Raw genomic sequence first — 12,806 nt, 5'->3', positions numbered from 1 at the left:
GGCCGGTTAATGCACCCAGGACACCGGGGTTTGAAAGGCCGGGGGCCTCTCAACTCTGCAACCCACCCTCTGATCCTGTGCTGGCAGCTGAATGGCGCTAGATTTTGATTTTTTTTTTTTTTTTAAACCTTCCCAATGGACTAAGAATGGGAAAGGTGGAATCTGGAAGGTGAAATCAGACTAGCGTGACTGTGGCCGAGAAGGTCAGTGGCCTCAGCCTTTGCCACCAGGCCCCGCATTAGTGTAGGTATTACACAGGTTTACCAAGCTGTTCCCCAGGCTGTGCTCAGCCCCGTCCAAGCTGAGCTCTGAATGAGACCCCAGCCTGTGCCTTAAGGAACCCCAACGGCACCCAAGTGGCGTTTGTCCTCAGCCGGCCACTGTAAGTATTGTTGTATTGAATCCCAAAGCCTCTCCCTTCCCTGGGGCTCAGGAGCACATGGGAGGTCAACCACAATGCCCTGTCTGCCTCCCAGGGTTGGGCTGGGCCAGCCTACGTGCCCTGCCAACCCATGGTGCTACCGTAGCCAGCATCCCTCCTTGATCTGGTATTTATTGGGAATCCCTATGCCGGCTACCTTGTAGGGGATTCATAAGACCCAAGCTGCTATTGTCTGGCAGCATGTAATCCACAGTAAGATCGTGTATCTCTGGTCTGTATCAGGGCTAAAGACCAAGGCTGGGCATTCTGTGAAACAACGACAGAACAAGCTGACAAATTCAGGGGTTTTGTTTCTGTGAACACAGCTCTTCCCAGAGCTAACACTGTAGGTAAGCATCTGCCCCGTTTACCACAATTAATAAAAGTGTTCACATTTCATAGAAAAGGGACTTCATTCCCAGGATCCAGACTCACTGTGAACTTAATTTGCTGCAACTTGAATCAAATCTTAAAGCGTGTATTTTTAAATAAGCCTGGAGAAAATAAAAGTAGATACCACTAAGACAATAAACGTGTTAGTGGCCCTTCTCTACAACGTATACCACCCACTCCAGAGTTCTAACATTGATACCAGGACAGAAGTGCTAACAAACCCCACCTAAAATCTGCTCTGGCGCAATCAGGGTCTTCTGGGGTTCACGCGACTCTCTTTCTTGGCCTGGGCACTGGTTACCTAGGGTGGGTTCTGTTTGTGAAATTGAGCTGTACATATGCATGTGCACTTTTCTGTATGTATATCATACTTCAAAAAAAAGTTTTTTTTTTTTTAAAGAAGGAAAAAATTGTTCTGATCACAGATGGCTTTACAAGGCTGCTCAAAAAGACTTCAATTCCGTTTGATTCAGTAAAGATGAATTAAAACCTCTGCTGTGCCTGCCAGGCCTAGGTGCTTTCTTTCTAGCAGACACCCATAAATCCCACCTGGCCCCACTAAGGGCGGGGGAGTGAAAGGCTGTGTTCCCTTAAGCCTGGCTCTGCCCTGGGGATGGGGCCCTCCAAACCAGAATTTGGAAGATCACTTACCTCCCCTGGAAGTGATGGGTCTTACTGTAAGCATACTGTGGCTGCAAGAGAGTTCAGGTTGCCATCCGTGGAAACCCTGGTGGATTTTTGCGAGTCTGTTTCCCCGAGTGTGTGGGAGAGGGGGCGGAGAGTGCCGCGTGGGAGGCTCACCTGCTGAGTCACCCTAGCGCCCCCAGGTGGGCGGGTGGGGTGAGTAATGGCTGCCTCTCGGCTGTGTTCTGCTTTCTGCTCTTGGAACTGGGCAGACGGAAGAGCGTCCCAGAGGAGAGCAATGGGAGCTGCGTGGGACACTGTTTTCAGGGGGCCGGGGTTTGAATCAGGAAAGGTGGCTGCAGGCTGAAAGGAGCTAGTGTTTGGCCTTGAGTGGAGAAGACAGGGGATGGAGGGTGCTGGGGAAACACTACGGTGCTCAGATCCCACTGGCCGGTGAGGAGGTGGGCGGGGCCAGGTTGTACCCCCACCCCCACGCTACCCCACCTACTTGACCTGGAATTGTCAGCTCTTAAGAGATCCCATTTGCTCAACGTTTGTTACGGGCTGGGCTCTGTGTTCGACGATTTTGTACACAGGTTCGTTAACGCCTCACAGTAATCCTTTGAGTTAGGCATTACGAGACCCATTTTGCAGTTTGACGAAACTGAGATTCAAAATAGGCAGTGACTTGCCCACATCACACAACAGTAAATGGCAGGGCCAGATGTACTAGTCAGGAACCTATAGGTGACAAGGACTAGACCCATCTCAGTCTGGTTTAAGAAAAATCGGGGAAATTTACTGGCTCACATAACTGAAAACTTCAGGGGTAATGGTTTCAGGCATGGCTGGGTGCAGGTGACCAAATCGTGTGTCTCTCTAGTTCTTAGCTTTGCTTTGTTCTCTGGCCACTCGGACAGGCTTTCCCCAGATGGTGACAGAGATTTGCAAAGACCCTTCCTAGCAACTTGGGTCTACAGTGTCTGAGTTAGCAGCCCTTGGAGAAAGAGTACTTCCCTTTCTGGTGGTTCCAGCAAAAGTCCCGGGCTAATTCTCCTCGGACCGACTTGGGTCACATGCCCCAGGCTGGACCATACTGATTGGTAATGCCAGGAGTTTGGGGTGAGGTGAGCCCTACTGAAATCAGACAGACTGAGAAGGAAGGAGGGATCGTCCCTCAAAAAGCTCAGGGCACTGCACTAGAGATGCTGATGGGCAACCCCACAGATGCCTGCCATGCTAGACTCAGAGCCAGAGCTGTGGGGGTGGAAGCTAATTATTCTTTTTCCTCCCCACAGGCAGTGCCTGTGTCTGTATTACTGTCTCAGTCTGGCCGGGCTGCTATAACAAAAAAACACAGACTGGGTGGCTGATAAACAACAGAAATTTATTCCTGGCAGCTCTGGAAGCTGGAAGTCCGAGATCACGATGCTAGCGTGGTTGGGTGAGGGTCCTCTTTCTGGTTGCAGATTTCTCACTGTATCCTCACAGGATGGAGGCCTTAGGGAGCTCTGTGGGGTGTCTTTTATAACAACACCAGTCCCATTTGTGAGGGCTCTGCCTCCCATCTCCCCTCACCCCCCCCAAGGCTCCACCCCAATACCATCACAGTGAGCATTAGGATCTCAACATGAATTTTGAGGGCTCAGACATTCAGACCATAGCACACTCTATGAGCTTACATGCATGTCATTTTGTTCAGGGGTGGGGAGGTTCCTCCGGTGACCTTTGCATCTTCTCTCCCCAAGCTGGTTTGGCAAAGAGGCTGTTTTGGGTGCCACATCAGCCAGCAGAGCCAGAGAGGACCCCCCCCCAATACTTACTTGCTCTCTGATCCACACAGCTTGTCTGTTCCTTGTTGGGCTCCAGAGACCCTTGACACACTCTTGCCAGACAATCCTCTGACCCTCCTGAGGGCATCAGGCAACACCCACATTCATGGCACTCAGCTCCGTGCCAGGGATTGCCAGGAACAAAGGGAGTTATAGAAAGTCATCCCTGCCCTCAGGGTGACTGCAATTCAGGGATACAAGACTGTCACATGTCAGGCCAGCTCTGCGGACGCTCCCATAACCCCGTGTGGTGGGTTGAATCGTAGCCCCCCAGAAGATATGTCCACATCCGAATCTCCAAACCTGTGAATATGACCTCATGGAAAAAGGGTCTTTGCAGGTGTAATTACGTTAAGGATCCAGAGATGAGATCATCCTGAATTGAGGGTGGGCATCAACCCAAAGATCGGTGTCCTTATGGGAGAAAAGCAGAGGGAGATTGAGACACAGACGGAGGCAGGAGGCCACGTGAAGACAGAGGCAGAGGCCAGAGTGATGCTGCCACATGCCGAGGAACACTCGGCGCCACCAAAGCTGCAAGAGTCCAGGATGGATTGTCCTCTGACCCCCCAGAGGGAGCGTAGCCTTGCCCATACTTTCAGACTTCTGGCCTCAGAACCAGGGAGAATAAATTCCTGTTATTTTAAGCCACCAACCTATGGTATTTTGTTATAGCCGCCCTGGGAGGCTAATGCACCGCCTTCCCTCTTTGTCCTCAGATCCAATTAGATGGGTAGGAGTGTCGCTCGTGGAGAACAAGGTCTCTCTGCCATGTGGTCTGGGGCCTCCGGGCCCTGCTGTGGCCTCCCCTGTTTCTTAGGCCAGTCCCCTGTGACGCTTCAGGCTCTCTGGGCTGCACTGAAGGGAGAGGGTTGGGAGCATCTGTGCCCTGGGAGACTGGGGTGGCCTATACCAGGGGGCCCTGAGATGGTGGCTCCCTGATAAATTTTCTGGGACAGCAGGAGATAGGAGGTGAGAGTGAGGTGACTGCCAGAGGGTCCTGGAGCCTGGCAAAGGAGGGCAAGGCAGGCAATCAAGGAAGGCTTCATGGAGGAGGCCTTGGGATGGGGAAGGGGGCCCAAGGTGCTTCAGAGAAAACCCAACTCCTTTCTGTGGCTTACATGACTGCTATGTGGCTTCTTTTCCGTCTTTCAGCTTCCCTGTGTGGTTGCCTCTGGCTGAGCACTCTTGCCCCAGAGCTCCCTCTCCGCCTCAAAGTCTCCACCAAACTTCCCTGACCACTAGCTGAATTCTCCCTGCCGCCCCAGGCATGCCCCTTCCCATCATTACCCTGCTTTATTCTTTTTTAGAGGTAGGGGGAGACACATTTGCAACCAAACTACTTACTAGATAGGAAAATCGTGTACTGTACCCCTTCTCTGCTTATCCCCTTCCCAGTTCAAATGTAAACTCCTTGAGAGCAGGGTCCCCATCTGTCTTGTTCTCTGTGGTGTTCTTAGCACCTGGAGCTTCAAGACAGTGATGGATGGATGGCATTCCAGATGGCAGAGAAAGCAGGGGAAATGAGGTTATGTGAGGAAGTATACATGCACACATACACACTGCGAACTTAAAGAAGAGAGGCTGCCAAGAACAGATCAGCTTGGAGGCACCAAAAGAGGACCCAAGGCGAGTCCTTTCCTACTAGCCAGTGGCCTGGTTAATGAAACAATTCATTCTCTAGAAGCCAATGCCAATTACTAAGACCCATCAGGTACCGCTGAGATGCCTCATTGGTATCCTGGGCAGGAGGAAGCAATACGTCTGCCCCCCAAGCATGGGGACCTTCCTGAGTCAAGGCCCCATCTGTGTGTCCTGGCTCAGAGTGGACACTCCTGGTGAGAAGCTCAGGTCACACTGGGGACTGGGGCAGAGATTGACCTCTGCCAGGCAATGCCCACCAACTTTTGGCTGATACCTGCCCCACCAAAGCAGGGGTGGGGAACAGGAAGGACATGGAGGTGTGCTGCTTCAGGAAGCGCTTTCTTTCCAGAGCCCACCGGACACTGGGGTCCCCTCTCCTTCCCACTTTGTTGGTGCGTTCCACCGGTCCACTTGTATCAGATAGGCAGAGACCTCAGGACTGTTTGTACGTGGTACGCCATGGCGTATCCCACCCTCCACAGTTACTGCTTACACAGTTCTCAGGCAGCCCCCAAAGCAGCTGTTCCCCAGACCACAGCATAGCCCCTAGCAGGATGGAGACGTTGATAATGCTCCCATCACACACAGAATAAAATCCTAAGTCCTCACCATGGCTCTCAAGGCCTTACTTGATCGGACCCCAAAGAACTCTGGATTCATTGCCTTCTCTCTCCCCCTTGCTACGTGAGCTCCAAGATCCCAGGTTGAAATCTCCATTCAGCCACTTAATAGCTGTGTTACTTTGGACAAGTCCTCTCTGAGCTACCATCTCCTGTGCAAAGTAGGGATAGTAAAAGTACTTGCTTTGGGGCGCCTGGGTGGCTCAGGTGGTTGAGCATCTGCCTTTGTCATGATCTTGGGGTCCTGGGATCAAGCCCCATGTTGGGCTCCCTGCTCAGTGGGGAGCCTGCTTCTCCCTCTCCCTGCTGCTCCCCCTGCTTGTGTGCTCTCTCGCTCTCTGTCAAGTAAATAAATAAAATCTTAAAAAAAAAAAAAAAAGTGCTTGCTTCAATGTTGTGAGGTTAAGCAAGAGAATCCAATGGAAAGCTCTAAGAATGTGCCTGGCACGTAGTGAGCACTTGGCTACTATTTCTGCTTGTCCCGCTCCTCCTCTGCCTCTCAGTGCCGCCACCCCCACTGTGTACATCTTAGGGCCTTTGGAGGGAGAGCTGTGGAGCCCCAGGCCTTCCATCTCCAGATGAGACTGCAGAGGCCACAGTGGAGGAGGAACTCCCTTCAGGGCCACACAGCTGGCCTGTGGCCCAGGCAGGACTTGAACCCAGGACTCCTGCTGAGGCCCCCTGCTCCTTCTGCTTGTCCTCCCTTCTCAGCCCAGCACAGAGCGGCAGCAAGCAGGACCTACACTTATGTGCTTGGACCCTATCAGGCTGGACAGCGTTCTTCTCCACTTTAAGGAACGAGTTACATCCTGAGGTCTGTTTCATGGCCCGTGTGTAATCTTCCTTATGATGCTTTATCATATTTCTGGGGCAGCATCTGCATGGCTTTGAAGACTCTGGCAGGAGCTATGAACAGGCTGAATTACATTTATAAGAGGCCTTTAATGCCCTGTGGTCTCGGCTTCTTTAATGGGGATTTTCTTCCTCCTCTTTTCCCCTCTCCCTTTCAATCCAGTTCCCGGTGTGGCTTTCCTGGTGCAGTTTGGATTCCTAACAGAGAAGTCAAGACCATAGAATCCCTTCCAAGTCTTCCCTCCCTCTTTCCCCTTCCTACCCTCTGCGGCCTGTGCCAAAGCCCCAAGAAAAGAAAATGTTGCTCCTGTCAGGATTTCAGTGGGAAGGAGAGAAGCCCTGTTGGGGTTCCAAAAAATCAGCCGGGAAATGGCTGCTATGGAAATTCTCCTCTGACTTTGCCGCTGAGCAACAGACCCATGAGCCTTGTGTGCGTGTGTGTGTTGGGGGGAAGGGGGGAGGGGTGGAAGGTGTCCGGCACAGAGGCAGGGCGGCCTCACTTGCAGGGGGTCGGCGCGAGGGGCGAGGTAGGGGTGCCGTACCAGTGTGGGTGGGGAGCCCATGCACCTGTCTCCCCACTTCTCCCACCCCCATCCCTTCCTTCTCCCAGCCTTCTGCACCTTAGGGAGGCCTTCACTGTCCCTTAACCATTAGTTTTCTGCTGGTTCTGCCTGCAGTGGGATCAGGTCTTCTGTGATCTGTGTATCTATCCCCACATTTTGGGGACACCAAACTCAGAGGAGGGGTCAGCCTTGAGATTGGGGCATTGGAGAGGTAGGCAGTTTGTCTCCCATCTGCCTCCTCTCCTTTTCGTCGCTCGCCAGGATGGGAAGGGACAGGAGTGCTATTTTTGGAGAATGGATAAGTCGTGTTTCCTCTCCTTTCAGGAGGAGCGCAGGGTAGAGCCAGGTGGTCTCTCCTTCACTTTCCTCCGCTGCTCAGACGAGTCCTTCGGGTTGTCGCGTGGCCACAGGCGTCCCTGGGCCAGGGGAACCTCCAGCTCCCGAGGAAGGAGGCTCAGGCAGAGGGCTCAGAAAGCCTGGCCAGGGCTGCCTGGCATCTGGTCAGGCCCGAGAGTGGGTCTCCTGCTGCTGCACGTGTAGTGCCCGCGTCGTCCCCAGGGCTGTGCGCATATGCCCCCGCGGCATGCGGGCAGTAAGGTGACAGGCAACCAGAAAAGGGGTAGGAGGCAAGGAGGCCAGGAATACCAAACCTGTGACATCTTCCCCCAAGGAAAAGAGTTCTCCCGTGTCTTGATAAATCGTGTTTTATCTCCTTTCAAAAGGAACACACGTGGCCGAGCCAGTTTATCTTGGTGACATTGTCCAGTCTGCGGAGTATCGTGCCTCTGCCGGGGAGATGGCTCGTGTGCCCGGCCTCAGAGAGGAAGGCAGGAGAGAAAGCTGGAGGGACAATCCAGGAGAGGAAAGTGAATGGGCCAGCGGGTACCTGGGGGGCACCTTCTGCTGTGTGCAAAGCCTTGTGCTGAGTGGAGTGTGGCACCAAGGGGAGGAAGGAGCTGGTCGCATCCGATGTGGGGGGACGTGAGACACAGGGCTGGTGACCGGTACCTCAGGTGACAGGGAGCTCAGGCAAAAGCAGCTGCCTTCAGTGCCCCCCACTCCTGGACCCCTACCCTTCACCTCTATCTCCAAAGGCTGCTCATGGGAACAGCCGGGGGCTTTGTTCCTAGCCTCACAAACCTACTCTGCTGAAGTGCCAGAGATGCAATGCTCTCAGATGGTCCTAAGCGGGGAGCTGGTGATAAATGCTCCTCGCTCGCCCTCAGTCGGGATACCTCTGAGGTATAGTCCATTTTACTATCCCCCGGAGTTCAGCAGCGGACCTGAGCTGTGGCTCCCCATGGGGATTAGCTGGCTGGGTAACACTCCCTTCCCTTTCCTGCCTTCCTTTCCACACCCCCCTGGCATCGTCCAGGAACAGGTCCCAAATAAACCACTGATGCACCTCATCTCTGGGTCTGCTTCTGGGAAACAACCTAAACCACGACAACGCTCAGTACCTCCCTAGGGCCTCGACAGAAGAAGCTCACGTGAATTGATATGCAAGCTACATATTTGTTCACATGCAATGGCATTTATCTTAATTAGAACTCCTTTGATGCAAGTGATAAAAATCCATCTCCAACTAATTTCAATAAAAAATAATTTTTTTGCTCTATACATGTGACAGGTATCAAGTAGACCTTGGGTTCAGAACAGCTATGTCCTCCAGCTGCTCAAAAGATGTCAAAGGAATCTGCCCTTTGTCATCTCTTTACTCTGCTTTTCAACCATTCAGGAAGCATTTATTGAGCATTTGTTCCAGGCACCGCCCCTTTCTCTCAGTAGGTTTCCTTCTCAGGCAGTAATAAAGATGGGCACAAGAAGCTCCAGGCTTTCATCCTTCCAGCTCAGCGACTGTGGGAGAGAAAGGGCTCTAGCAGAAGTCTCAGGGCTGACCCTCCTTGGGGCAGATCGGGTCCCCTGCCCATCTCTGAGCCAATCACTGTGACTCTGGTTGGCTGGGCTGGGTCACATGCCTACCCTTGTTGCCAGGGAGTGTGGTTGGCCCCTTTGAACCACAGGGACTGGGAATGGAGGAGGGAGGCTCTCCAGAGGGAAATCGGACAGACAGGGACAACAGATGCCTATTACAGCTCTAGGACCAGCACTTTGCCACTTGTTGAGCCATGTGTTTCTAAGATGTGCCACACAGGCCCCTGATGGAAAGAGGCTGTCAAATACCTGTAACATACAGCAGAATGGGGCACATGCCTTAGGAATGGACAAAGTGTGTGAATGTTCTGGAAAGAGGGAGATTGCTCCCAGCTTGGCCAATCAAGGAAGAAGGCCTTCTAAAAAGGGGGCATTGACCTAGACATTGATGGCCACGGGCCACAGAAATGTCAGCTGTGTTAGGACTTGAAAGTCGGACCAAGGAGTTCAAATTCTAAATTGAACCGGCTGAAAAGGACTATGCATTGATCTCGTTGTTGAAATGGAATTGGGCTATCTCAGAAGAGCCTGCTGGGAAGGTTTGAGGGGCTGGCATTTCCTGTAAGCCCCGCCCATACCTGCAGAGGGGTGTACCAGCCCATCTAAACCATGGCCTGAACTGCTAAAGGCTGTGTGTACAGAGAGGCTGGAGGAAAGTCAGGCTGGGGCCGCCGTGCTCCCTTGGCGTTGGCCCGCGCCCGCCCTGGAAATAGCCACCCACCTAAACTAAGAATAGGAATTCCTGCCTGGCTGGCAGGAGTGAATGCCGATTTCTCAAGTAGGGAAGGGCCTGAGAACAAAACACAGCGTGTGGGTTGGGCCGTCCTTTGTATTTATTCGTGAGGTCACTTGGGAGCCGCGCCCACGTCAGGCCATCGATCCTGCCATCAGACCCAGACAAGGTGATTTGGCCAAGATGGCAGCCTCGGAGGCTGCTCCCGTGCCCCAGCGGTCCTGGGCCCTCAGCCTCGGGCGCCTCCTGCCCCCTGGGAGAGGTGACTGCTCCTCTCTTGTTTTCTTGACAAGGGGCAGAGGTGGTGGCACTTGGTGGCCAGCTAAAACGCTGGGAAGCCGAGGGAGAGGGAAACGGGAGGGCAGGAGGCCCGCGTCCCATGGCAGCTTTCGCCAGAGTCACCCGGCTCACAAGCGTCTCTCTTCCAGGCAAAATCCTCTTCCGGAGAAGCCACATCCGGGATGTAGCTGTGAAGAGGCTGAAGCCCATTGACGAGTATTGCCGGGTAAGGCTGTGTCTGGGCGGGAGGCGGGGGGGGGGGGGGGGGGGGGTTCATCTGCCAGAGAGTCTGTGCATCTGTGAAGGAGGGCCGTCTGTCCCAAACCTCCTGCTGCGGTCTAGCAGGTGCAGCCTGACGCCCAGAAAGGCCAGGGCAGTGGGTCTGAGTGTCCCTCAGGGAGGGGTCACTCGTGACTGGGCCACCCTCTGGGGCACAAGGGCCTTGGGATCACAGCTGAGACTTCTTTCGGGACATGCCCATGTTTACAAAACACTATTTTAAATCACTTCCAGCGGCTTGGGAGCTCGGGTCTCCCACCGACGGGATGTTCTGTATGTGACATTTTGCTGGACACAGGAGAGCTATTGCTTTGAATTACTTTTGGGACCAGAGTTGTTGGAATCGGTTCTGAGTTCAATAGCACCTGAAACCTCTGAAATGCCTATTTGTTTATTCACGGAAGTCCTGATGTTTACGGATGTTCATGTACACATTTTTAGCCATGCAAGTGCTCACACACTCAGACAGAGAGGCACGTGTGCATGAAAACAGCCAATGCCATAGAAGAGAGGGAGAGTGTCAGCAGTGTCATGAGGAAGAGCCCATTTGTCTTTCCAGTTTGACTAGAGCCCGGGACCCCTGCAGTGAAAATGACAGGCTCCTACTTCCGTGGCCTTGGCACCTGGCCTCCGGATGGCTAGGCTACCTGGGTTCAAATCCCTCACTAGCTCTGTGAACTTGGGCAAGCCACTTAACTTCCCAGAGCCTCAGTTTCCACATCTGTGTGATAGGGAGGAGAACAGTAGCTCCACAGAAGGCCGTCATGGGGTGGAAAGGAACTGCCTGACACAGGCCAGGCACCAGCAAGCGTCCTTCACAGGGGAGGTATTCAGTTGACGCCAGCTCTTGATTATTATTACTACAAGGCATAAACAAGTTAATGTTCCCACTGGCTTTCATGGAGATAGGATTTCTTAGTTAAGTGAAACCCGCTGTGGAGTCTGACTCAAGAATCTTGAGGAGAGGCAAGTGTGGGATTGTCTTTGGTTGCAAGTGCTGCTATTAGAGTGAGAAGAGCTGGGATCGAATCCCACTGCCCACCCCCACCCCCCCCCCCCACTAGCTCCATGACTCTGGGCAAGCTAGTCTACCTCTCTGAGCCCCAGGTTCCGTCATCTATAAAAACAGGGTAAAGACAGCTCCCTTGCAGGGCTCCTGAAGGGGGCTAGACTGGAGAATGTGTATCGTAGTGTTTGTCGCTTCTCAAATGCTCTGTCTCTACGCAGAGTTGTGACTGCAGGGTCTCTTTATGTGCTAATACTTCATGATTCAGAAACATTATGTTGGGCAATAAAATGTTTAAATAAGAAGCAAATTGCTAAATGTATTAACTGGTGCTCCCAAGACAATAGGAAGACGAGCGCTCCCATTGAGTCTGCATTAAACCAAGTTTCAATTTTGTAGCTGTGTCAATTATACCTGATCACATTTTCTGCCTTAACCTAGAAAGAATTCCCCATGATAAATTCCCTTAACCCGAGAAGCTCCTCTTCTTCAGATCAATATTCATTTTTCTCTTTAAAGCGCATTTGCCATTTCCAGTTCAGTTGATGGCTGCCGCCTGAGCTCTTACTTCTCTTTATTACTTTCCCAAGAAGCTAAATAAATGGGCACAGCCCATGGAGGAGGGGGTGAAGGGGGCAGGCCTCTCCCAGCTGGGGATTTATGGCTCACATCAGCCTCGGAGGCTGGTGGAGCCTGAGACATCTGCAGTCGGTGTGTCCTGGGCCATCCGGAGGAGGAAACCGATAACATCTTATCTCCGGGGATCAGGCTTTGAACCGGACTCCTGAATCAGGATGAGATTCAGGGGGGCTCTGGGGCCCCAGTGGTGCTGCTGCTGGTGGCCGGGGGCGCCATTTAAGTGGGGTCTGCAAGAGGCGGGGCCTCCTAACCTGATTAGCCCAGACAAGAGCTGCTCAGAGCCAGGCAACAAGGAGCAGTGTCCGGGATTCAGCAAGCAGCCAGCCGTCTCCGAGGCCTCTAATTTACTCTGGGAATGGCAAGGGGGGGCAGGTCAGTGCAGAAGTGACCTTTCATTCTGCTCAACTAGAAAGCTGGGATCTGTGGTCTGATAGTCAGAGACCTTGGAATGACCTTGCAATGGCCATTAGGGATAAGCCAGAAACAGTGCTTATGTCCAGTGCCCCCCCGCCGGCATTGCCCATCACAGTTCTGCCTCCTCATGGTCCAACCTGTGGCCACTCGGGATCCAAGTTTTGCTCAACATCACTGGCCCCCTCTGTGAATTCCATGATCGATGCCATGTATGGTCTACTCCATGGCCAGCCCTTCCTTTGTCCATGTCTGTCCTTGGACACACTGCTGAGAACCTCTGGGGTTTTTATTTCCAGTACCCTGCCTGTGCAGCTCTGCTTGGCTGGCCAATGTCTTCCTTGGACTGCTAGACAACGTGAACTCCTAGGCCAGGATTTGCTGGGGATTCAAATGCACCCAAGATTGTGAAGCTGGCTCTGCACCCAGAGCGACCAGCTCCTCTGCCAGGACTCAGACGTGGAAAGTCTGACCGTGCGGTAGACCTCCCCAGACTTCGGGCTCCCTGCCCTCGCTGGCCAGCCGGTCCCTCTGCCCAGAGGTGGTTTCACAGCCCAAATCTCAGTGTTAATTTT

The 12,806-nt window shown here is 53.0% G+C and overlaps 1 protein-coding gene across 3 annotated transcripts in view; it reads left to right on the top strand.

Annotated features, from left to right (window-relative positions):
- SH3PXD2A (SH3 and PX domains 2A) overlaps nt 1-12,806 on the top strand; it is a 236,751-nt gene that overhangs the window by 107,833 nt on the left and 116,112 nt on the right. For all 3 annotated transcript variants that reach the window (XM_027596123.2, XM_027596121.2, XM_027596122.2), the window contains exon 4: nt 10,046-10,122. In XM_027596123.2, coding sequence (XP_027451924.1) covers nt 10,046-10,122 — 77 coding nt within the window. The remainder of the gene's footprint in view (nt 1-10,045; nt 10,123-12,806) is intronic.

The sequence above is a fragment of the Zalophus californianus genome, chromosome 15, assembly GCF_009762305.2.
Source record: "Zalophus californianus isolate mZalCal1 chromosome 15, mZalCal1.pri.v2, whole genome shotgun sequence".
Classification (NCBI taxonomy): domain Eukaryota; kingdom Metazoa; phylum Chordata; class Mammalia; order Carnivora; family Otariidae; genus Zalophus; species Zalophus californianus.
Note: the sequence above shows the minus strand (reverse complement) of the source record. Positions and strands in the feature narration are given on the sequence as shown.